The 25041-nt window shown below is 39.9% G+C and overlaps 2 protein-coding genes across 2 annotated transcripts; both read left to right on the top strand.

The window, feature by feature from the left end:
• The first annotated feature begins 2422 nt into the window (after nt 1–2422).
• Nucleotides 2423–6228, top strand: LOC128359179 (troponin I, fast skeletal muscle-like). The gene is made up of 5 exons (XM_053319615.1): nt 2423–2452; nt 2698–2826; nt 3322–3411; nt 4603–4779; nt 6133–6228. The coding sequence occupies exons 1-5, from the start codon at nt 2423–2425 to the stop codon at nt 6226–6228; spliced, it is 522 nt and encodes a 173-aa protein (XP_053175590.1).
• An 11671-nt stretch (nt 6229–17899) lies between these two features.
• Nucleotides 17900–20521, top strand: LOC128359178 (troponin I, fast skeletal muscle-like). Its single transcript, XM_053319614.1, has 6 exons — nt 17900–17910; nt 18275–18311; nt 18407–18535; nt 18964–19053; nt 19239–19415; nt 20441–20521. Exons 1-6 carry the CDS (start codon nt 17900–17902, stop codon nt 20519–20521), a joined length of 525 nt encoding a protein of 174 aa, XP_053175589.1.
• Nucleotides 20522–25041: the final 4520 nt, after the last annotated feature.

A 25041-nucleotide genomic window follows, 5' to 3' on the forward strand; every position in this document is an offset into this window, starting at 1 on the left:
TATAAAAACTTAGAATATAATTTTTTTTTTAATTGTTTTTCCTTTTACATAGCATTTTATAAAGTAACACAACATGAACATTGGGTGTTTTCTGTCACAATATTACAGCAAAGTATTTAACCAATCAAGTGCATCTAGTTATAGAAAAGAAACTTAAACAAAATAAGAGCGTTTCCGGGAAATATACATTTTCCATTCCTTCCAGATGTCATTGAATTTAGATTGCTGGAGCCTCAATGAAAAAGTGATTCCTTCCATTACATACACATCGTAAATAATATCATACCATTCATCTATAGATGCGACGTCTGGCTTGAGCCCTAGAATATAAATGTATGCAGTTAAATATCAACAGCATAGCACAATTAAAACAAGTCTATACATTTTTAAGTGAACATGTAAAAACTATTTTTTTGTAAAATGTGCTTGACATCCCAACACCGGCTTTGTTGTTTGTGAATTGTGAGCATCTCCTGAGTTTGGATAATGAACCTGTTGGCTTTATTTTGAAGGTACATTGTCTGATTCTCTTACTGATTCTGTTTTATGTAAAGCACATTGAGTTGCCATTATATATGAAATGCGCTATATATAAATAAAACTGCCTTGCCTTACTGTGTCACCGAATCCCCCCCCAAATTTCATTGTTTAAATATCTGAAATTCAACAGTGAACGTCCGTGTTGATCCAGGAAATGTTGTGATCTAGAGCTGCTGTTGTAAACTAACACATCATTCAGCAGAGTTTATCTTCAATTCTTGTAATTTTGCTTCTTTCTGAGGAGGTTCTTTTGGAGTAAAGTGAGTTTAGCTGAAGTTGTTGTTACTACAGATGTCTCAAGTCAATTCAATAACTTTCAGATGGATCGGTATCAGGGGCATGATCCATTTCTGAGACTCTTTTTTGTTTCTAGAAGACTCTAAATCCACACAGTTGGAAGAGAAACATAACATTAGATCTAACTCGGTGTTGGTTCTGGTTGATACTTTATGTTGACTGACTTATTGGAAGCAAATAAAAACCAAGCTTGTGACCTCTTGAGGTTTTTCACACCTCCTTGCTGTGACGTCTTTTACACATTTCAGTAAAGATAGTGTTTACTGCTCTGTTTTCTCTTTGGATGAATCTGGTTTGCTCTGCTCAGTCTCTATTTTCAGAGGTAACATCTCAAACATGTCAGAGATGTTTGTACCAACAGAGGAGGTATCAGATGGTTTTTGATAATCTTCCAGAAGGCAGATCTTTCATGACAGGGATGCCCAGGGGGGGACAACTGGAGATCCTTGTCCTAATTTAGAGTAGAGGTTTTTCTTGAGGAGGATTACTGCTGCTTGAGTCGGTGTCACGTTTCCTCTAAGTGGAGTTATTATTTCAGAAAGACAGGCCTGTTCCTCCTCAGCCTGTCCAAGCCGTCATCTCTGTTTGTTAATGTGTTTCTAAGATACCACGAGTGGTTTGACAGTTATTCATCTATCTGCCCATTTCTTTCTTGCTGTGTTCCCCCTACTTTCTTTATTTGAAATGGAAAATGTCATTTTTCTGCAGGTGTGAAGCCAAACAAACGCCAAGATGACCGAGTGAGTAGTTTGTCTTCAGTTTTGGATCTATAAGGCTGAATCTAAACTTCAAAATGTCAAACTTGTGTCAAACATTTTAAACTTAGAGAACTACTATAAATTATTAAAACTGACAATAGAGGTCTATTATTGAGTCCTAAAACGTTTCAGAAAGTTAGTAAAAGAGCTGTAAGGTGTATACCATTATTCATGTTTTCAATCAATGATTTCGGGACTTTTGAGGAATAAAGTCACTTTTCTTTACATATCCAGCCAGAATGTCCATGTGGGCCTCAAATGGGTTAAAAGAGGGTTACGTGGGTACTGAGTGGGCTTGAACTGGGCAAATTGTTCGAGTCACACATGGTTTCAGTAACCTGAGTCCCACATGTTAATACCATACAGTGGGCTGACTGTATGAGGCTTATAAGGGATGTGCTGTAAGTGGGCTAAGCAGGCATGGGCATAAACAGGGCAAATTGTATGGGCTCCATATTGTTTCAGAAACATGGGCCCCATATGTGAAGCCAATGTGGGCTGGTTAAATGGGCCCCATTTAAGGTCCATTCTGATCCCACTTAGACCCCATATGGGCAAACATATAGGGCCTACATGGGTCTCACCTGAAACCCAGTCAGAACCCACCTGAAGCCCATATTGGCAAACACAGGTGGGGCCGCCATGGAAACGGCAGACAAACCCATGTGAGACATATATTGCAGCCCAAATTTAACCCCTATGAGGCCCACATGGACATGCTGGCTGGGAACTGGGTTTGTTATAAAGATGAAATAAGTTTTGAGTTAGGAATCAGAAACACTGCACGTCATAACAAATGGATGATTTCTCAACCCTTCAGGAAAAAGATGACTTCGAGTCGCAGGCATCATCTGAAGGTAAAACATTCCTTCACATTTTTTACAGTGTTGTAAAAACTAATCCAAACTTGGTTATAAAAAGTAAAGCAAATGCTGATTAAGAGGTATTTTTGTGTGTGACATTGATGTTCAACAATCTATTCACATACTTAATTCACTTAAGTAGGACTTTTACTTGCAATTGAGTATTTTTACATCTCTTTGTTAGTATTTTTGTTTAAGTAAAGTATCTAAATACTTCTTCCACCACTGATATTTGGCAGAGTTTGATGCTGTCCATCGCTAAAGATTTGCTGGAGGAGGAAGAGAAAGAACAAGTGATAGAGAAGAGACGATACATGAGTGAGAACTGTCCTCCTGTGTCCATGCCCAGGACCATGCAGGAGCTGCAGGTACAAACTTAGGGTTCTTCTAGCTTCATTGTTGATTTTCATTGTGCTTCTCTCCTCTCCTTCCTTTCTCTCCTCTCAACCCCAACCGGTCGAGGCAGATGTTCTCCCACTCTGAGTCTGGTTCTGAGGGTTCTTCCTGTTAAAAGGGAGTTTTTTCTCTCCACTGTGTCTCATGTGAGAATGTTGGGTCTCTTTAAAGTTAAAACCTGAAGAGTTCGGTTTAGACCTGCTCTATGTGGAAAGAGCCTTGAGATAACTCTGTTGTGATTTGGCGCTATACAAATAAAGATTGATTGATTGATTGATTGAGGGTGAACATAGAGAGCACCAGTCCAGTCTCATTGAAGTGAATGGAAAGGACAAACTTTTAACTGGTATTGTGTGTCTTGTGATGCAATTCATAGTTAGGTATTGTCTTCGGCTCTTGTGAAATTGGGACATTATGTGATCAGATTACATGCTGTGCCATTATACTCTGTTTATTTCTGTGTTTAGGAACTCTGCAGGGAGATTCACCACAAGATCGACAAGACCGATGAGGAGAGATACGACCTGGAGATGAAAGTCGGCAAATCTGACAAAGAGGTAGACTTTTATTTATCCATAGTGTCTTTTATGTGTCTCATTGTCTGTTGTTTTATGTATAATTGTTTGTTGCTGTTTTTATGTATTATCCCACTGGAGACACACAATAGTTCCATGACAATAAAGGCATTGTATTGAGATTATATAAAATAATTTAAAGCCAACAGAGTCTTCAGTGAGTCCATCATCATAAACTCAAATTCTGCAGATCTTGTAGTTTTCAAAGATAGTAAATACCTCAATGTGAATATAATGATACTCAAGACATCTGTAAAGGTTTGACTGTTGCGTTGTCCTGTTACACCTGGGTTCGGACCTCTAAATGCATCAAATGTTGAGTTTTTGGGGTTTCGAGTATAGAGATGTTGCACACCTGTCAGACCACATGAGTGCATAAAGTAAAGTGTGTTCTAACTATACATAACATAGAACGGTAGATAAATAGAAAGAACACACCTATGAGATAAACAAGGCACTGAACTGGAAACAACGTCCAAAGATCATGGTAGAAAGAAGCAGTAATTAGCATTCAGGGTTGATTTTGGTGTTCAGTTTTTGATCGTCCCATTGTATGAACATCACCATCACTGATGACTGATGGTGAAACATTCAGTAGTGTGCTCACAGTGAATCCAGATTTCAGATTCACCCTGAGATCATCTTTCTCCACTTAAAGTCTGTGTAAAGGGACATACCACAGAAAAGTGTGTTGTTAACCACCCTGCCAAATTTGAATAATTCAGAAAAATCGCCAAATATATGAAATTAGGCTTCAAAGTTGTGTAAAAATCAGCCTCTTTCTCTGCTCCCAAACGCTGAAGCCCCGCCCCCTACCAAGTGCCACCTGTCAATCAAAGTCACCACCCCTACCAGAAACATGGACGCTACATCTGAGAGCTTTCTGCTGCTAACTCGGCTGCTAGCTTGGCGGCTAACTCAGCTAACTGGCTAACTGTAGACTGTAGTAGTAGTAGTGTGTGCTGAATGTATTTATACCTCTACAGCAGCAGGGGCGGGTTTATGCTAATCACTAAATCCTGAACACAGAAATCTTGAAACACAGTGTGTGAAGCCTAGCTCCACAATTCAAATCTAAATGGTTGAAATGCTTTTTACACATTTTTTAGAAATACATTTATGACCTATGTTTAGAAGAAAATGTCTGAATTCACTTTACACGGTCTTTAACAGATTGATGACCTGAAGATCAAAGTCCAGGATGTGATGGGCAAGTTCAAGAAGCCGGTCCTGAAGAAAGTACGCATGTCTGCCGACGCCATGCTGAAAGCTCTGCTGGGCTCCAAACACACCGTCAACCTGGACCTGAGGGCCAACCTGAAGCAGGTCAAGAAGGAGGTGAAAGAGGAGGTGAGGAACCGACTCCGACTCGATCTGTTCAACACAGATACATGATGAGAAACACAACTTTTAGCTTGAAGCAGGTTGTACATTTAGTGAGCAGATAAAGAGGCCTGTGTCTGAAGAGAAGTATAAAGAACAATGGCCATAAGACAATGATATCTATACTTTCTACCATAAATTTGATCCTCCTTATTAGATTCATTGCTTTAGATTATACTTCCATCCACCTACACTGATGTGATAGATGAGGAAACAAAGGTTTTGATGTTTAAATCGTCAGTTTGCTCAATAATTATAACCTTTATTTAATCAGGTGATCACAGTAAGATCCAGATTAAAGGATCCTGGATTAAAGCATAGGCCTTAAAACAACAGTCAAGATCACTGACTTTACACATTTACAGTCTTTTTAGCATCAGATTCCCTCTTAGTGTTTCCTGTTTCTCTGTGGTGGAAGTATAGGAACAAAAAGACTTTGCTACTAAAAACACTGTAACGTTGAAACATGGAAGATGAAGATTTGACTCATTCAAACGCTGAAGCTTCATATTAGCTTCAGATTAAACTTTTAAATCCATGGCTGTGTTCGAAACCGCATACTACATACTTCTATACTACATACTTCTATACTACACACTAAAGGACCGGATAGTAAGCAGACCGTTTACACTGTAGTAAACTACACGATAACCCACAATGCATTTGGTTCCTACCCGAGCTGAAATCATCAGGCTGAAGCTGATTTCATTTTAGCTCTAACTCTGTAAATAAACCACTTTATCCACATTTCTAACCTTTTTAGGAAGAATGTAAAGTTGCCCTTTAGATCCACAATGTGACGCTAATTTGTCCAAATAACACCTGTTTACAGTCACTTCCGGTCATTTTCACAAAATAAAACACCCGTTGCCTTTTATTATTAAGAAAACCATAACGATAGACTTGGTGCTTTTATTTTGAAAACAGGAAGCGAACATACCCTTGTTGTTGTAGCTACCTGTGACGTTTGTATTTTGGGTTTTGTATCAGAAGTTGCGTTGCATCTTGGGTATTGTGAGTGTGAGTAGTAGCGTTGCATCTTGGGTATTGTGAGTGTGAGTAGTAGCGTTGCATCTTGGGTAATGTGAGTGTGAGTAGTCAGCTCTTGATGCATACTCTGCATTTCTGGAGAATCTAGTAAACCATCCAGGAACTTCTCACATACTCTAAATCACATACTACGCACTTGAAACACACTACATACTTCAAATGACGTCAGAGTTAGTACGAGTAGTAGGAAAGTATGAGGTTTCGAACAGACCCAAAGTTTCGTGAACCCTCCTGGTCCACCTCTGATTTGTGCTCATCTCTGTCTTTCAGGATAAGGAACTGCGTGACGTCGGCGACTGGCGTAAAAACATTGAAGACAAATCCGGCATGGACGGGAGGAAGAAGATGTTTGAGGCAGAGGCTTAAATCAGCGTCTTATCCGCCAAAACCTGCATCAGTTCTTCACGAAACCTGCAGTTTTATACATTTCATTGGTTACCATCCAAGCTACCATGTAGTCATCAAACCCTTATTTAAAGAAGTTAACACCCTTATTATCTTATCTTTGTTGCTGCAGTAGTGACCCATACATATACTGTGAGATCACTGTTGGGTGTTTTAAACATTACTTCACCCTTCACTGATCCTGGATGTAAAAAGCACAAATCATTTTTTGAGCCGACTTGTAAAGATTAAGAAACCTTTACCGAATAAACACGAGACAGCTGTGAAGAAGAAGCCTGATTGTCCTTCTTTCCTCCCTCCCTCCTTCTTTCCTACCTTCCTTCTTTCTTTTCCTCCCTTCTTCCTTCCCTCCTTCCTTCCTTCTTTCCTTTCCTCCCTCCTTTCTTTCCTCTCTCCTTTCCTTCCTCCCTTCCTTCTTTCCTCCCTCCCTCATTCTCTCTTTCCTCTGTCCTTCTTTCCTTTCCTCCCTTCTTCCTTCCTTCTCTCCTTTCCTCCCTCCCTTCCTTCCTTCCTTCCTTCCTTGACTTGAGGACAACAGGAGGGTTAAAGAAATCGCCAAATATATGAAATTAGGCTTCAAAGTTGTGTAAAAATCAGCCTCTTTCTCTTAAGATTAAGAAACCTTTACCGAATAAACACGTGACAGCTGTTATTTGGCCAAACTACAAAATGAAACTGAGTCGCCTGGAGGGATAAATATCACTCTGCTGAGTTTTTGCTTTTCAAATAAACCAGGGATGTCAAACATGCGGCCCGTGGGCCAGAACCGGCCCACCAAGGCGTCCAATCTGGCCCACTTTCCTTCTTGTCGTCTTTTCCTTCCTATACCCTCCTGTCATTTCCTTCCTCCCTTTCTAACTTCTTTCCTTCTTTGTTTCCTTCCATCCTACCTTCCTTCCTTCTTCCTTTCCTTCCTTCCTTCCTTGCTTTCTTGTCTTCTTTCCTTCTCTCCTTCCTAATCCCTTTCCCCTTCTTTCCATCTTTGTTTCCTTCCTTCCATCCTTCCTTCCTCCCTTCCATCTTTTTGTTGGTCCGGCCCACGTGAGATCAAATCTGGCTGTACGTGGCCATTGAATGAAAATGAGTTTGACCCCCCTGAAATAAACGGACAGTAAATCTTAAATCTAGCTCATTCTTGACCTCCATATGCTGACAGAACAAACATTTAGACGAATGTAAACTTTGAGAAGGACGTTATAATTAACTACGGATCTTCTTAGTGATTTAAAAGGAGGGAATAAATCTTTATCAGTCAGTAAATCAACAGGAAGTACTCTGACAGTAAGTGGATAACCCCCGTATCACTGCAGAGCATCTCCATGTGCCAAGGTGGCGCAGGATTTATGTCTCTCTCAGTGACAGAAGCGCTCAGCTGCTGAAACTGCTCGCTGTTATACTGACATCAATTTAACTTTTCTTTGTAAGTAATTACTAGGGCTGTCAAACGATTAATTTTTTAAATCACGATTAATGGTGTTTTGAATTGCATGTTTAAAATCCTGTTATTTTCCATTTGAAGGCAGTTTTAAGCCCATAATGTAAAGCATTTCTTACCAGAGTGTCTTAACTGGGAATCAATCACGGCTCTGCTGCGACTCCCACACTCCAAAATGGTCCTTTGGTGGAGCTGAGGCTGGCTTGGCTGCACCTGGGTGTTTAGCGTGGAGGTGCTAACTCAAACTCCACGTACTCCGGTGGTAGTTAAACTCCGTTTGACACAGGTTGCATTTTACTTTTGACTTGTCAACTGAAGCGTCTGGAAGTGTTTTAAAGTTAAACAAGCCGTTCAAAAGTCCAGTAGCTCTCTTACTTTCCATCAGCGCGGTAGGTTTACTGCAGGAGGCCACTTCAAAGCATAGCGCTACAGCTAGAGGAGCCGTCTACGGGGGAGTAGAAGGGACAAAAAGCCTTGCAACATTAAAATGCGATTTAAAAAAATAACGCGTCGTTAATACTAGCGGATAATTGTTTCCTGTTAAACTTTTAATTATAAAACGTAATTATTTGAATTTTCTCACCTTAATTGGGACTTTTTAGAACTGAGCTGAGCAGGAATTTATCGTATCTTTTATTTCGTGACCGTCACGCAACTTAATCTATTACCTGACAGATTACGATTATTTTAAAGATATGAATAATGTTAGATACGTCACTAATGTAGAATCTTAGTAAAGGAATTGGGAAAAGTGCATCATCATCATCATCATCACCACGGATAGAGCTTTGGCGCCCTCCGGTGGCATAAAGGTAAGCTGCATTTTTTAAAGACTTTTCCATAAATCAATAAAAAATTTAAAACATAAAAAAAAAACACCTAATACATCATAATAATATATGAAAAAAGTACTAACAGCCCTATTAACTCATGCATAACTAAACAGGTGTGAAAGATGAGGTCAGATACAGCAGGTGGATTGAAATATAATATAAACGCGGCTTCGATGTAAGTTGTGGGAATGTTAAAAAGCAGCGGACATAATCCAGCGCTGACCTGCAGAGTGACTCTTGTTTCCTGGATGCTGCTGATTTTATGACCTGTAAAGCTTTCTAATGGTGTCAAACTGACTGACTAAAAGCTCAGCAGGTCTCAGATTCAGCTCAGAAGTGCACACGGCCAAAAACGTTGTGTGTGTGTGTGTGTGTGTGTGTGTGTAGCAGTGTCGTCGTGTGAGGAATGAAGCGAACAACGTCACTTTTTGGCTCCGATCAGTGTTTTATTTTGGTAACAGAGCGGTATTAAGTCTCCAACAGCCAGTTTTGCAGTAACAAACTCCAGGATGACGTCGTTAGCAGAGTGGTAGCGATGTCTCGTCTCTAAACCCTCCTGTTATCCTCGAGTCAAGGAAGGGAGGGAGGGAGGAAGAAGGAAAGGAGGAAGAAGGAAGGAAAGGAGGGATGGAGAAAGGAAGGAAAGAAGGACAGAGGAAAGAAGGAAGGTAGGGGGAGGAAAAAAGAGAGAAGGAGGGAGGAAGGAAGGACGGAAGGAGGGCGGGAAGGAAAGCAGGGAGGAAGAAGGAAGGAAAGGAGGGAGGAAGGAAGGAAGGTAGGGAGGAAGAAGGAAGGAAAGCAGGGAGGAAGAAGGAAGGAAAGTAGGGAGGAAAGGGAGGGAGGAAAAAGGATGGAAAGGAGGGAAGGAGGTAGGAAGGAAAAGAAGAAGGGAGGAAAGAAGGAACAGTGAAAACAGACAACAGGAAGCTTAATTAACTCACATCAATCATACAGTTGTTGGTTGGAGTTGATGGATGGATTTACACAGCGCAGCACTTTGACACCAGAAACCAGAAACCAGCGTCTGTCCATCTCCAGTCCTCTGAGGTCAGGCTAAAAACAGGCAAAAGCTCTTAAAATAGGAAACACATCATTTCTCATTCTTTAAGTCAGCGTTGACAAAGCACTGTGAGTCTAAACACAACCATAAAAATGTCTCATCGTGCTGCAGTTGCTATGAGGAGATATTGTATTGCATGAGCGGATATTTTTAGGAAGACAAACAACATATATTGTCAGTATCACTTGGCAGAAATACTACTCCATAGTGTCTTACTACCAACCTCCATAGTGTCTTACTACTAACCTCCATGATGTCTTACTACCAACCTCCATGATGTCTTACTACCAACCTCCATGATGTCTTACTACCAACCTCCATAGTGTCTTACTACCAACCTCCATAGTGTCGTACTACCAACCTCCATAGTGTCTTACTACCAACCTCCATGATGTCTTACTACCAACCTCCATAGTGTCTTACTACCAACCTCCATAGTGTCTTACTACCAACCTCCATAGTGTCTTACTACCAACCTCCATAGTGTCTTACTACCAACCTTCATAGTGTCTTACTACCAACCTCCATGATGTCTTACTACCAACCTCCATAGTGTCTTACTACCAACCTCCATGATGTCTTACTACCAACCTCCATAGTGTCTTACTACCAACCTCCATAGTGTCTTACTACCAACCTCCATGATGTCTTACTACCAACCTCCATGTTGTCTTACTACCAACCTCCATAGTGTCTTACTACCAACCTCCATGATGTCTTACTACCAACCTCCATGATGTCTTACTACCAACCTCCATGATGTCTTACTACCAACCTCCATGATGTCTTACTACCAACCTCCATAGTGTCTCACTACCAACCTCCATAGTGTCTTACTACCAACCTCCATAGTGTCTTACTACCAACCTCCATAGTGTCTTACTGCCAACCTCCATAGTGTCTTACTACCAACCTCCATGACGTTTTACCACCAACCTCCATAGTGTCTTACTACCAACCTCCATGATGTCTTACTACCAACCTCCATAGTGTCTTACTACCAACCTCCATAGTGTCTTACTACCAACCTCCATAGTGTCTTACTGCCAACCTCCATAGTGTCTTACTGCCAACCTCCATGATGTCTTACTGCCAACCTCCATAGTGTCTTACTGCCAACCTCCATAGTGTCTTACTGCCAACCTCCATGATGTCTTACTGCCAACCTCCATAGTGTCTTACTACCAACCGCCATAGTGTCTTACTACCAACCTCCATAGTGTCTCACTACCAACCTCCATAGTGTCTCAATACCAACCTCCATAGTGTCTTACTACCAACCTCCATAGTGTCTTACTACCAACCTCCATAGTGTCTTACTACCAACCTCCATGCTGTCTTACTACCAACCTCCATAGTGTCTTACTACCAACCTCCATAGTGTCTTACTACCAACCTCCATGCTGTCTTACTACCAACCTCCATAGTGTCTTACTACCAACCTCCATAGTGTCTAACTACCAACCTCCATAATGTCTTACTACCAACCTCCATAGTGTCTTACTACCAACCTCCATAGTGTCTAACTACCAACCTCCATAATGTCTTACTACCAACCTCCATAGTGTCTTACTACCAACCTCCATAGTGTCTTACTACTAACCTCCATGATGTCTTACTACCAACCTCCATAGTGTCTTACTACCAACCTCCATAGTGTCTTACTACCAACCTCCATAGTGTCTTACTACCAACCTCCATGATGTCTTACTACCAACCTCCATAGTGTCTTACTACCAACCTCCATGATGTCTTACTACCAACCTCCATGGTGTCTTACTACCAACCTCCATGATGTCTTACTACCAACCTCCATGATGTCTTACTACCAACCTCCATGATGTCTTACTACCAACCTCCACGGTGTCTTACTACCAACCTCCATAGTGTCTTACTATACTTACTAAAACAGCTTTAACCATAATGCCAAGCTCCACTCTTCTATGCTGCTTTTTTAAACACATAAAACATAAAACATTGCATTTGATACCTTAAAGATGAACATATAAATACTCCACTGCTGCTCAGTAGTCTCTATAAACCTTAACTACTGAATCATCAGCTTATCTACATATATATATAATAGATAGTTAACTCTGTGGGTTTAATCACTTTCTTGCATTCTGTCAGTCAGAAGCTCGACGGCACAATATAACACAGATAACCATCCTAAAGGGCGGGTTATTTATAATGAGGCAAGCAGAGGAAAGGGGGGCAGATGACACACTGTACTGTATTTCATGACCTTGCCAGCTCATTGGTTTGACTGGTAATCCACTTCCATAAAGAGAAAGTCGGGGATTTGGAGAGCTATCGCAGATTGCAATATATACCTTCTTAACACTCGGTCTGTCTGGGACTCACTCTGTGTCTCTGTGACTCTTAACAAACTGACATCGCTGCTCGGTTGGGAGGTGAGGACTCCTTTCTTTCTTTGTGTGCTGTGGTTTTGTTTTACTGTTTGGAAGATGAAGTCAGATGAAGTCAGTACAATGATCATGTGATATTTTGTTAGTATGCCTGCATGTTCTTTGTAAATTCTGTATGCTTGTAGGAAAAAAAAGGTTTAAATAACAATTCTGCTAATGGAAAGTTGTAGAAGAAGGGTTTTAATTTGACATAGAAGAGCTTAAAATCAAAGTTTTTACCAAATATGTGATGCATGTCGATTCCTATTGGCTGCTTCAGAGTATTTTATCAATATGTAAATGAGTTTGTTTAGTTTGTTTTGGTTTATCTTAAGAATGAAGCACCAATGATCGAGAGTTTTTGATTTATTGGTGTTAAATTACATGAATGTGTGTGTGGGGGGGGTGGTGGTGGTTTAAAGCTTTTATTCAGTTTCATTTATTAATTCCTCTTTTATTGATGTGTCTTTAATGTTTTTTGTTTAATGGATTTCAAGGCTTATTAAATTCTTCTGGATTTGAAGGCTATAAAGGAATAGTTTTTTTTCCGGTCGTGTTTAGAAATGCTCAGACGTTAGCTTGCGGTTAAATATACGGTCTGGTGATGTGGCGCACTGAAAGCTAACACCACTACAAGGCATGAACTTGAAATCGATCCTCGAGTGTTTATCCTCCTGTCAGCGCTCAACGGGGGAGGGGAGGGGGGGGGTCGAGGGAAAACCTGCTCTAATCCGCCTCGGCTGCCAAACTCTCTGTCGTCACTTTACGCTTTTGGTTTAATCCCCAAATTTAAACTTTTATAAAAGTGTTGCGATGTTTATTAAACGATGTTGAAGATTCAGTTTGCAGCTTTTTCTTCAGTTTTTCATCCTTTTTTTGCAGTTGTTTTAACCCTCCATCTCTTCTTTCCTTCCTTCCTCCCTCTTTCTTTAATTTTTACTTCGTTCTTCCCCTCCTTCTCTTTTTCTTTGCTCCCTCCTCCTTCCTTCCTCCTCTCCTCACTTCCTTCCATCTTTCCTTGCTTCCCTCCTTACTCCTTTCTTTCCTTTCTTCCTTCCTCTTTTTGTCCTGACTTCTTTTCCTTCCTCCCTCCCTCCCTCCCTCCCTCCTTCCTCCTTTCCTTCCCTCCTCTTTTCGTCCTTACTCCTTTTCCTTCCTTCCTTCCTTCCTTCTTTCCTCCCTTCCTCCTGTCCTTCCTTGACCTGAGGACAACAGGAGGGTTAGATGCTATTGTACCTCTGCATCCATTTTTTTTTTTGTGTGTGAGTGAGGCAGATTAACTGTTCGTGTGTTTGAGGTCAGACCCGTAGCGAGTTATTTTTGCGATATGCTCTAATGTCTTGGCTGCCCAAAGGATGTTCTTTGGGTGTTGAGTTACCATGAACCCTTCCACACTCCCTCCCGAGACAATCCTACCCATAACACACACACGCACGCACACACACACACATACGTCAGACAAAAAATCAGCGCCCAAATTTAACCCTGCAGATATTATTCCATCGCCACGGCAACATGTTGTCAAGTCCTCCCAGTTTCAAGCGATTCGAGTGTCCCAAAATACATTGTCCTGGCCTGTTATTGGTTTACACATGGCAGCCATTTGTTCCAGCTATGTGTCGTAGGATGCCTGCAGTGGTTGTCGGACGTCTTTCTCTTTTTAAGATGAGCCCGGTGTCATTTTTTGTGTTCCATAATGAAGACGTTAGGAACAGCTGTGGCTCCAGAAATAGAGTCTTAATCCTCTGTTCCATCACAGCTCCTAAACATTACAGACACACAGATCTGCACTCAGACTTCCTCTGCTAGTGGCCTCCATGCTGCTACTTAAAACTTCAGTTCACTCAGTCTGATGGTGTCTAAACATGCTGATTTTATAGATATTATTCTTTAGAGTATAGGTTTTTTTTATTGTTCTCTATTCTTTTTCTTATTGCTGCTCTTATATTCTATTACTGTCCACTTGCTGCTGTGACAATGCAAATGTCCCCATTGTGGGACTAATAAAGGAATGTCTTATCTTATCTTAAATACTTATAGTTTTATTTGGCTAAGTGTTGAGTGAGCTAGCTGATTACCAGATTAGTTGCCAGCTATTTTAATTAATTGTTTGGAGTCACTTTTTATGGAAAACAAGTCCAACTTTTCTGATTCTAGCTTCTAAAATGTGAATATGTTTTGGTTTGTTAGTGTTTTATAGAGATAATTATATATTTGGGTTGTTGATTGTTGGTCGAGACAAAACAAGACGTTTGCAGACTTCTTCCTGGTTTCCCTTTTGGAAGAACAGCAAGACTGGTACTTTAAACTTTACCCACTCTCATGATATTCAAACATGCAGATACTTATAGTTTTATTTGGTTAGGTTTTGAGTGAGTTAGCTGATTAACCGATTAGTTGCTATTTTAATTCATTGTTTGGAATCACTTTTTAAGGAAAACAAAATATTGATGGTGAATATTTTTTGGTTTGTTAGTGTTTTATAGAGATAATTATATATTTGGGTTGTTGATTGTTGGTCGAGACATAACAAGACATTTGAAGACTTCTTAGGTTTTGAGAAACAGTGACATTAATCAAGAAACAAATGGACAGCACTAAAGCATTAAAAAAAAGTACATTTGAAAACTACTCAGTAAAAAATCACTCCAGATACAGTTTCTTTATTTCTTCCCTAGAAAGTAGCTCCAGTAAAAGTTGCTCATCAGGACTCCGACTTTCTTTTGGAAGTTGCTGCAAGGCTGATACTTTAAACTTTACCCACTCTCATGATATTTAAACATGCAGATACTTATAGTTTTATTTGGCTAGGTTCTGAGTGAGCTAGCTGATTAACCGATTAGTTGATTGTCTTTAATCATTGATGTGTCATGAGTGAGTATGCCTTTAGCTGTTATATGTATTTTATGTGTATTTATCGTCTGTAAGGGAAGCTACTACTACGCACTCTGAGTCCATGACACATTTCTCCTAGGGGACAATTAAGTATATTCTCTATTCTATTCTATTAGTTGTTTGGAATCATTTTTTAAGAAAGAGAAAGAGATTCTCTGATTCTAGCCTCTAAAATGTGAATATTTTCTTTAGTCTTATAGTTTATTTAGACTTCTATAGAGAAAACTGTACATGCTTGGTTTGTGGATTGGCTGGTTGAGACACAAAAAGACATTTGAAGATATTCTCATAGGTTTTAGGAACAGTGCGTTTTCTGACATTAATTGAGAAAAAAATAGACAGCTTAGTTGATAATAAAAATAACTGCTAGTTGCCTTGTTTTGAGACCTCTACTCCAATACATTATCAATGAATGGAATTTCCTTTGTAAGACTCAAAGCGATAAACAAGTATATTATATGTATTATATGTATCCTTCTGAATACAGTTTCCCTATTTCTACCCTTGAAAGTAGCTCCAGTAAAAAATTAATGTGCTCAATATGATCATGGTAATGTTGAGCAGGAATTATGTTTACCGTGTTCACCGTCTTAGTTTGGCGTGTTTGGTATGCTTACATTTGCCCTAAACACAAAGTGCAGCTGAAGTTTTGCAGGTAATTGGTCAAACTAAATTATTGGACAAATTAAAATCTTGACTTGAGGAATGAGCTAGAGGAATCACCAAGATATTCAGTTTTTCTAGACAAGGACATGAATATTTTTACCTGATTTCATGGCAGTCGATCCAAACAGTTGTTGAGAAATTTGATGTAAGACCACTAGTGTGCTAAATTGAGAAGATCACCAAAGCCATTTAGAGTGATCGTCTAGGGACCGTGGATGTCTGGTGGGATGACCAACACTGTTATCAATAGAGCCACGTCGCCAACATGGATAAAACTAAAGTTTTCGGGTCTCTGTGAGTAAGAAAACTGAGGGTGAAACCGAGGTTGTTGATCAGTTATCAGTATCAGAATCAGGTATAGTGAATATGTTGTCAGACTATAGGAGATGTGTTTAATTTGATTCAGATTCTGACCTTATAAAAAAACTTTATCCTCTGAGTTTGTGTGGATTTTTTACATGTATGGAAATAAAAGTGTGTCTGTTCTATGAGACGGACGAGTGACAGACATCAGAAGTGCTTACATCGTGTTTTATGACGTTACAGCAGCTCAAAACCTCCTAGTAGAGAGAGAAGGTTTGGATAGTTGCTTGGGTTGTTTTGAAACCAGAGGCTGCTGTTAACATCCTCATATTCTACTGTATGTTGGTTTCTTCTAACCACGACCGTGAACTTTCTCGAACCTTAATGAAATTGCTTTAGTTTCCCCAAACCAAACCAAAAAACAGTCATATGTGTTGTGGAAGACAGTGATTACATTTAGCTGTATCTGTACTGTGGCTTGTAAAGCTTGTTTATCCCACGAACTGTGAACGTTACACCGGCGATGTGAACAGGAGCACAGTCTAATTTATGCAGAACGAAAGAAGCCCGGTTTTTGATATCCAAATCTATTCGGTGCTGGCTGCTGATATAAGACAGGACTGTGTGTAAATGATACATGATGGATGTTAGTTAGCCTAAATCACAACTTTACATCAGTGTCAACAACTTTACAAACCATGCTGTGGTGGTTTTGGAGGAAATAATTTGTCTTCCCTGACTTCTAGACAGCGACTGGTTCCAGTATGGGACAACTTGTAATATTAGTGTAGTTATATGTTAGTGTTGGAATGATACCATGTTATGTTAGCATTAGTCTCAGTAGACAGTTGAGACTGAAAGGGAATTTATTCATTAGTTTTTAAGCTTTCCTGTCATGAAATAAGGTATTTTTGGATTCACCCTAATACATTTCATGGAAATCCATCCAATAGTTGATAAGATATTTCGGTCTGGACCACAGTGTTGGATCTTTATCCCCAACGGAGTCAACAGAGCCGCTCGTGTTTGGCTAAAAATAGAAAATTGGTCCTTTCAAAGCATTAACACTGCCTGGGTTACGGAGGTCAGTTCCATGAAATTTCCTGGAATTAACATGATGTCTTAAGATAGAATTAACATGACAACCATTCATGAAATGTGAGACAGGTTTCAGCGGGAAAGAGACATGACTGTGAAGGAAACAGTACAGACAACACAGTGTGAAGTGACGAGTTCAAGAGTTCAAGTTTTCCTCTTTTCACTGATTCTACATTGTTATGGAGGAGAGGAAGCTAACTATTTAAAGCAGGAGTGATTTAATATGTATTTGAACAGTGTTAGAAACAGATTTGATCAATAATTTGCAGATATTTCTTACTACCTGAGAGCAGAAAAGCTGTTAAAGTGTCTCAAATAGCAGTTAAAATGTCAGTTTCAGTGTAAATTTATTATGTTTTCCTTTAAAACATCTACAGGCTTGGTAGTGTTTGACCTGAGGGTGGCACCAGAGGAAAAGTCATGTTGTTTATATACATGAATTTATTTCTTATTTCAGTGTCTACAAAGCTCACAGTGAGAGTCACATCTGTTTTTAGGATATTTGTATGGTATGAATTGATGCTTGATTGATAAAAGCACCAAAAGAAATAGACTTTTGGCATAAAAAAGCCAAAAAGGGTGTCATATATTATATTGTGAGTCCTTTAGAGTTGTAACTGACACACATACAGTACCAGTCAAAAGTTTGGACACACGTTCTCATTGATTTAAATGTGACATTGATGAGGATTGCCTTGTAATTTTAGAGTTTGTACCATCAACTCATTCAATTCTGCACAGTTAACATCTAACAAAGACAGTTTTACGAATACGTTTTGGTTTCTGATCTCACAGCAAAGCCTGAGTCTGATCCTTCACTTAAAGATTAAACAAGAATATGACTAAAATGTGTTCTATCACACAGCAGATATGATTTTAATCTGGTGTTTTTCATGTTTTTTTTATCAGATAACCTCGGGATCCTGCAGCTACCATGGCCGATGAGTATGAGATTATTATATTGTCACAAATAAACAGATTGTGTTTGTCTGTTAGTTTGTTAGATAGCAGAATGCCTCATATATTTGCTCAGGTTTCATGTATTTAACTGACATGTACATTTATTCAGTATTCATCTGTCACTGTGTGCGTTTTGATGCAGATTAAACAGTTTTAGAGGATCATGCAGCTCTTCTGTTTTACTAGTATTTGAAAAAGAATACCTGCTAACATGATCAAATTGATATTTATGGCATTAAAGTGCAATGTAAAGTGTGATGGGCATCTTTAATTTTAACAATAAAAAAAAATGGGCTCTTAAGATACTGAAGTCAAATCATTTATTACAAATCCTGCTTTCTGTCTGCAGGAAAAGACTGTCTGCGAGGCGTAAGCATACTCTGAAGGTAAGACATGAATAAATATGAATGTTTCTATAAAAAGAACCTGTTTGTACATTAAAAAAAACCTTAACTTTGTGTTATGTGACGTCATCCCCCAGAGTTGTATGCTGGTGGTTGCCAATACTCTGCTGGAAGCTGAGGCAAACGTGAAGACCGGAGAGAGGGAGAAGTTCCTGGAAGATAAATGTCCTCCGCTGGAGCTGCCGTACTCCAAGGACGAGCTTCTGGTGAGACAGAACCGGACAGACTGTCCCAGGTTTCTCGTTTCTCTCCCCTTTCTCCCTCTTTTCCTTTCTTCCCTCTCTCTCTCTCTCTCTCTCTCTCTCTCTCTCTCTCTCTCTCTCTCTCTCTCTCTCTCAACCCCAACTGGAGGTTTCTTCCTTCTTCCTTTTTTTCCCTTGTTGCTGTCACCAAGTGCTGCTCATGAGGGAATGTTGGGTCTCTTTAAATTCATTAAAAGTACAGCCTAGACCTGCTCTATGTGATTTAGCACTATATATGTCATGTATTTAAAGCTATTTACTCCAGAAAACCACCAAATACTCTTGTCATATTTTACATATTATCAAATAAGGGGATTGCCAGGAAGTACTTTTGTTGAGTTGTGTCTCTTTTGTGAGTTCTGCTGAACTCTAAAATGCTGTTTTCTCTTCAGGAACTTTGCAAGAAGCTTCACGAGCAGATTGACGTCAGTGAAGAGGAGAGATACAGCATAGAGTTCAAACTAAACCTGGTCCTCAATGAGGTGAGACATTCTTCTTTAGACCTGTTTACTGTACTTATTTTACCTTCTGTATGTGAAGTTATGACAAAGTGTTCTGTAGACAAATATTTAATTATACTAATGATCTTATCGCTGGTCTTTCATGACTCATAATTGGACCATATTAAAAGTCTATCATTGTTCTCTCTGTCTGAATCCTCCTACAGGTCAGAGACCTCAACATAAAGATTGTGGACCTGAGAGGAAAGTTCAAGAGACCCAGACTGAAGAAAGTGCGTATGTCTGCTGATGCTATGCTGAAGGCTCTGCTGGGCTCCAAGCACACGGTCAACATGGACCTGAGAGCCAACCTGAAGCAGGTCAAGAAGGAAGTGAAAGAAGAGGTGAGTCTTCTGTCTCAATCGTAGACTGTATAGAAGAAATGGATGTAAAATCCGTGACGTCACCCATTGGTTTGTGGACTGCTGCTCAGAAGCCAATAGTTTCGAATCTAGGCAGCTCCATCTTGAAATTTTCAGGTGCATGCTGGGAAAAATAAAAACACGGATTCTACTTATATGGGCATGAGGCGGGGCCATGAGCGGAGTGGTGGGTTGCTATGGTTGCGAGGGCTGGATCTCGAGGACATTGGTCAATCAACCTGTCAATCAGGACGTAGCCCCGCCCCCTAATGCATACCCTGCTTTATCATCACATATAAAATCAGGGAGGCCAAAATGTCCCAAATGAACATCATACTGCATTGAAGAAGGCTTTAAACTAGCAATTGAGACCATAAACACATTTTGAAAACGTTTACTGAGGTTAGAAATCAAGTGAGAAGTTGGTGAATTCTCCATTGACTTGTATAGAGACGGTCGCCCCCTGGTGGCCTTTTGATAGAATGCAGCTCTAAGTTACTTCCTGGTTGGCCTCATTTCAGAGGACAGGAGCTCCCCACCTGGTCTCAATGAGACCTTAACCCTCCTGTTGTCCACGAGTTAAGGAAGGAAAGGAGGAAAAAGGAAGGAAAGGAGGGAGGAAGGAAGGGAGGGAGAAAGAAGGAAGGAAAGGAGAGAGGGAGAAGGAAGGAAGGGAGGGAGGGAGGAAGGAAAGGAAAGAAGGAAGGAAATGAGGGAGGAAAGAAAGAGAGGAGGGAGGGAGGAAAGAAGGAAGGACTGAAGGACAGAGGAAAGGAGGGAGGTAATGGGGAGGAAAGAAAGAGAGAAGGAGGGAGGGAGGAAGGACAGAAGGAAGGGAGGAAAGAAGGAACAGTCAAACGTCGTCGAACAGTCGTGTCTAAATATTTAGATTTTTACACAAAATATCATATTTCCATCTGCTTGTGTTGATTGGCTGTGAGTCCATACAAATAGTCAAATTTGAAGAAGTTTTACTGAACTAAAATAAATGTTATCTGTGTTCGCAGGACAAGCAGCTGCGCGATGTGGGCGACTGGCGTAAGAACATTGAAGACAAGTCTGATAGGAAGAAGATGTTTGATAGTTAAATGTGGTCTGTCGTTGGGCTGAGGAGTGATTTTCAGGACAGAAATCAGGTCTAATGTCTTTGTAACTGAAGAGTTTTATTCCAAAAATGCTGCATATCCACTTTAAACTTTGACTTTTAACGAACAGATAAGACATAAGAGCTGTGGTGAATACCTTGAATACTTTATCAACCAAAAGGTACAAGTCTGGAGAAAGTTTGTAGTGATTTCTAAGCTTCTGGTACAGTAAGTAAACACATGGCCTTTATCTCCTCAATTGGTTCACTGAATTTTAACACCTATTAACTATCTTGATAACGTTTTTAAAAAATAATAAAGTATTTTTATCCAGACCATGAGCTGAGTTACGTGATTATTTACTATCCAAATGAAGGCGGTCTGTAATGTGAGCTGAGGTAGATGAGGAAAGGTCGGGGGGTAGTTTTTGGGATATCTCACATTGGGACAAAACTCTTCAGTTGAATCTAAGCTGCCTTCTACTTCAGCCTGTATTGACACTGTGCTGTGATGTATTTGTGCTGTATGTACTGATATCAGTTAGTGCATGAGCGGTCAAATCAAACCTGCTTTTTGATTATTTTAAGGCTGATTTATACTTCTGTATCCAAATATCACTGTGTCTACAACCTTCACTAATGTCTGTATAGAAATGCAGATGAATGTGCTAAAAAGCTGTCTTTGAAAACACTTCAAAGACACAGGACTTTATTCTGCTTTATAATGCAATGAATCTGAATCTATACTTTGGGAATACACTGATGTAGACACAGAGTTTTGCCAATTTAACGTTAGCCTCGCAAGCTAACGGTCAGAATTGTTCAGAGCCTAAACTGTCACATAACTATCAGGAGCGACTCTTTGGGAATACACTGATGTAGACACAGAGTTTCGCCAATTTAACGTTAGCCTCGCAAGCTAACGGTCAGAATTGTTCATAGCCTAAATTGTCACGTAACTATCAGGAGCGACTCTTTGGGAGTACACCGATACAGAGCTTTGCCAATTTAACGTTAGCCTAGCATGCTAACGGTCATAATTGTTCAGAGCCTAAACTGTCACATTACTATCAGGAGCAACTCCTCTGCAGAAGTATAATTCAGCCTGAAGTCAGTAAACATCTTTTCTTAACTGTTCAAACAGAATGTGATGTAATTTTCTCGTCTTCTTGCTGTCACATTAAAATACGAAAGCTCCATGTTCATCTTGCTCACAGTCTTGTCGACTTTGTGAACACTTTGATTTTCAGAAGATGTAAAATTTAGGTCTTTGAGTTAAAATCAGTTAAAGAGCAACTCTGCATTTTTAGGAGTTTGGTCCTTTCTCAGTATTTGCTAGGGATAAATGTTCAGGATGCAGTTACCATGATTTAAAAAACTCTAGAGCAGGGACGTCAAACATGCGGCCCGTGGGCCAGATCAGGCCCGCTGAGGTGTCTAATCCGGCCCACTTTCCTTATTCCTCCCTTGCTTCCTTTCTGTCTTCTTTTCCTTCCTTCCTTCCTTACTGTCTTCTTTTTCTTCCTGCTTTCCTTCCTGTCTTAATTTCCTTCCTTCCTTCCTGTCTTATTTTCCTTCCTTCCTGTCTTATTTTCCTTCCTTCCTGTCTTATTTTCCTTCCTCCATTCCTTCCTTCCTTCTTTTTCTTCCTTCCTTCCTTCCTTCCTGTCTTATTTTCCTTCCTTCTTTCCTTCCTTCCTGTCTTATTTTCTTTCCTTCCTTCCTGTCTTATTTTCCTTCCTTCATTCCTTCCTTCCTTCTTTTTCTTCCTTCCTTCATTCCTTCCTTCCTTATTTTTCTTCCTTCTTTCCTTCCTTCCTGTCTTATTTTTCTTCCTTCTTTCCTTCCTTCCTGTCTTATTTTCCTTCCTTCCTTCCTTCCTTCCATCTTTTTAATGATCTGGCCCACATGAGATTAAATTGGGCATTATGTGGCCCTTGAATGAAAATGAGTTTGACCCCCACGCTCTAGAGACTCTATGTCTTTATTATTTTTGAAATGTAACTCTTAATTTCTGACCAATAATTTCACATTTAGATTGATTCCTTCTCTCTAAACTATTTCTTTTTGTGTGCTAGCATGCTTCAGGTAGCTGTTTCAGTCACGGAGCATTTAAACCTTGGAGCCACTATAACTTACTACAAAAAAAAAACTTGAGAAAAGACCCAAGTAGTTTTTTAGATGTCGAAAAGAAACAGTACAGAAGAGATGCTGATTGAGTTGCAGTATAAGAAACGCATGTAAAGTAAAAATGGAAGGAATTCTTCCTTCCTTCTTTTTCTTCCTTCCTTCCTGTCTTCTTTTTCTTTCTTCTTTCCTTCCTTCCTGTCTTATTTTCCTTCCTTTCTGTCTTCTTTTCCTTCCTTCCTTCCTTCCTTCCTTCCTTCCTTCCGTCTTCTTTTTCTTCCTTCCTTCCTTCCTTACTGTCTTCTTTTTCTTCCTTCTTTCCTTCCTTCCTGTCTTATTTTCCTCCCTCCCTTCCTTTCTTCCTTCCTTCTTTTTCTTCCTTCCTTCCTTCCTTCCTGTCTTCTTTTTCTTCCTTCTTTCCTGTCTTCTTTTCCTTCCTTCCTTCCTTTCTGTCTTCTTTTCCTTCCTTCCTTCCTTCCTGTCTTCTTTTTCTTTCTTCTTTCCTTCCTTCCTTCCTGTCTTATTTTCCTCCCTTCCTTCCTTTCTGTCTTCTTTTCCTTCCTTCCTTCCTTCCTTCCTTTCTGTCTTATTTTTCTTCCTTCCTTCCTTCCTTTCTGCCTTATTTTTCTTCCTTCCTTCCTTCCTTCTTTTTCTTCCTTCCTTCCTGTCTTCTTTTTCTTCCTTCTTTTCTTCCTTCCTGTCTTATTTTCCTTCCTTCCTTCCTTCCTGTCTTATTTTCCTTCCTTCCTTCCTGTCTTCTTTTTCTTTCTTCTTTCCTTCCTTCCTGTCTTCTTTTCCTTCCTTCCTTCCTTTCTATCTTATTTTTCTTCCTTCCTTCCTTCCTTCCTTCCTTCCTGTCTTCTTTTTCTTCCTTCTTTCCTTCATTCCTGTCTTATGTTTGATTCAACACTTTTGCATTGTGTTGAATCAAACTGCACTGTAATAGGAGTGAATCATGTATTGCATATATATCTTTAATGTATTGCATCGATGTTCATCTCCATCGGCCTCAGTGATGAAGATGAACATCCCGAGTATTTTCGGACATAAACAGAGAGATTAGCAGACATTAGTGTTATGAGGAAAAAGTGAGAAAATTAAACCTTGTAGCAGCTGTAAAGACAACTAAACCCTGAAAAATATTGTTATTAAAATGCTTACTTATGCTTATTTGTAATCAGGCATTTTATGGTGAAGATTGAGATGGAGATGTACAAATCCTCAAGTCACACAATATAATCCAATGCTGATTTAAAGATTTGTTTAAAGGGTTAACACACTTTAGATAACACTCACTGCTAACAGGAAATAGCATCAACAGACTTAACCCTTAAACAGGCCTTACTAGTTATGTCATTTGCACCTAAAGAAAGGAAGGAAGGAAGGAAAGGAGGGAGGAAGGGAAGGAAGGGAGGAAAAAGGAAGGAGGGAGGGAGGTAGGAAGGAAGGAAGGTAGGAAGGAAAGGAGGGAAGAAGGAAGGAAAGGAGGGAAGAAGGGAAGGAAGGGAGGAAGAAGGAAGGAAGAAGGATGGAAGGGAGGGAGGAAGGGAGGAAGGAAGGAAGGAAGGAAGGAAGGGAGGGAGGGAGGAAGGAAGGAAGGAAGGAAGGAAGAACAGATGAAGGAAGGAAGGAAGGAAGAAAGGAAGGACAGATGAAGGAAGGAAGAAAGGACAGAAGGAGGGAACATTTATCCTAACAGCTGAACTTAGATCTGAGGAAGGAAGGAAGGAAGGAAGGAAGGAAGGAAGGACAGAGGAAGGACCCGAGAGGACAACAGGAAGGTTTAAGAGTCTGTATCTCCTGGTGCACGTTGTCTGTTTAAGGGTTAACTAAATCAATTTAACTATTTAAGTGTCAGTCCTTACACAATCTTCACTCATATTGAAAGAGCAGTGATATTGAGAGATTACTTTTGTAGTAATTCATACAGTTATTTTGTTGTTTATTTAGTTGATTTCTTTCTCCAGTCGGACCAAAAAAAAGGTGAGTTGTTAACGTTCATTATATGCAGACATTAAAAATCACACTTTTCACAATAGTTACAGAATTGTCTTTGTTTTTCTTTCAGATATGCTTAAAACGTGACCTGGTGTACTTTGCTGCAAGAGGTAGGTTCATTTACTTTTTCCCTTGCTGTCTCCTCCGCTGGACCATTACTCTGAATGTTTGTGGTATATAATCAAACAATGCTGAAAGGTTGTGTGGCTCCTTTAGTCTGGGAGGTACGGTTGTTTCCAGCTCCATAGAGAGAGGTTTGGCTGAGCTTCTACTGATTGCATTAACCCTCCTGTTGTCCTCGAGTCAAGGAAGGAAGGGAAGGAGGGAAGAAGGAAAGGAGGAAGAAGGAAGGAAAGGAAGGAAGGACGGACGGAGGGGAGGAAGGAGGAAAGAAGGAAA

This window comes from Scomber japonicus, chromosome 5 (assembly GCF_027409825.1).
Source record: "Scomber japonicus isolate fScoJap1 chromosome 5, fScoJap1.pri, whole genome shotgun sequence".
Lineage (NCBI taxonomy): Eukaryota > Metazoa > Chordata > Actinopteri > Scombriformes > Scombridae > Scomber > Scomber japonicus.

Bases quoted from the DNA above. Each gene is read 5' to 3' on its own strand.
- LOC128359179 (XM_053319615.1), top strand. From the start codon at position 2,423: ATGACTTCGAGTCGCAGGCATCATCTGAAG. The intron at 2,827-3,321 runs GTACAAACTTAG...TTCTGTGTTTAG, and splicing joins GGACCATGCAGGAGCTGCAG to GAACTCTGCAGGGAGATTCA. The intron at 4,780-6,132 runs GTGAGGAACCGA...TCTGTCTTTCAG, and splicing joins AGAAGGAGGTGAAAGAGGAG to GATAAGGAACTGCGTGACGT.
- LOC128359178 (XM_053319614.1), top strand. The intron at 18,312-18,406 runs GTAAGACATGAA...GTCATCCCCCAG, and splicing joins GGCGTAAGCATACTCTGAAG to AGTTGTATGCTGGTGGTTGC. The intron at 19,416-20,440 runs GTGAGTCTTCTG...CTGTGTTCGCAG, and splicing joins AGAAGGAAGTGAAAGAAGAG to GACAAGCAGCTGCGCGATGT.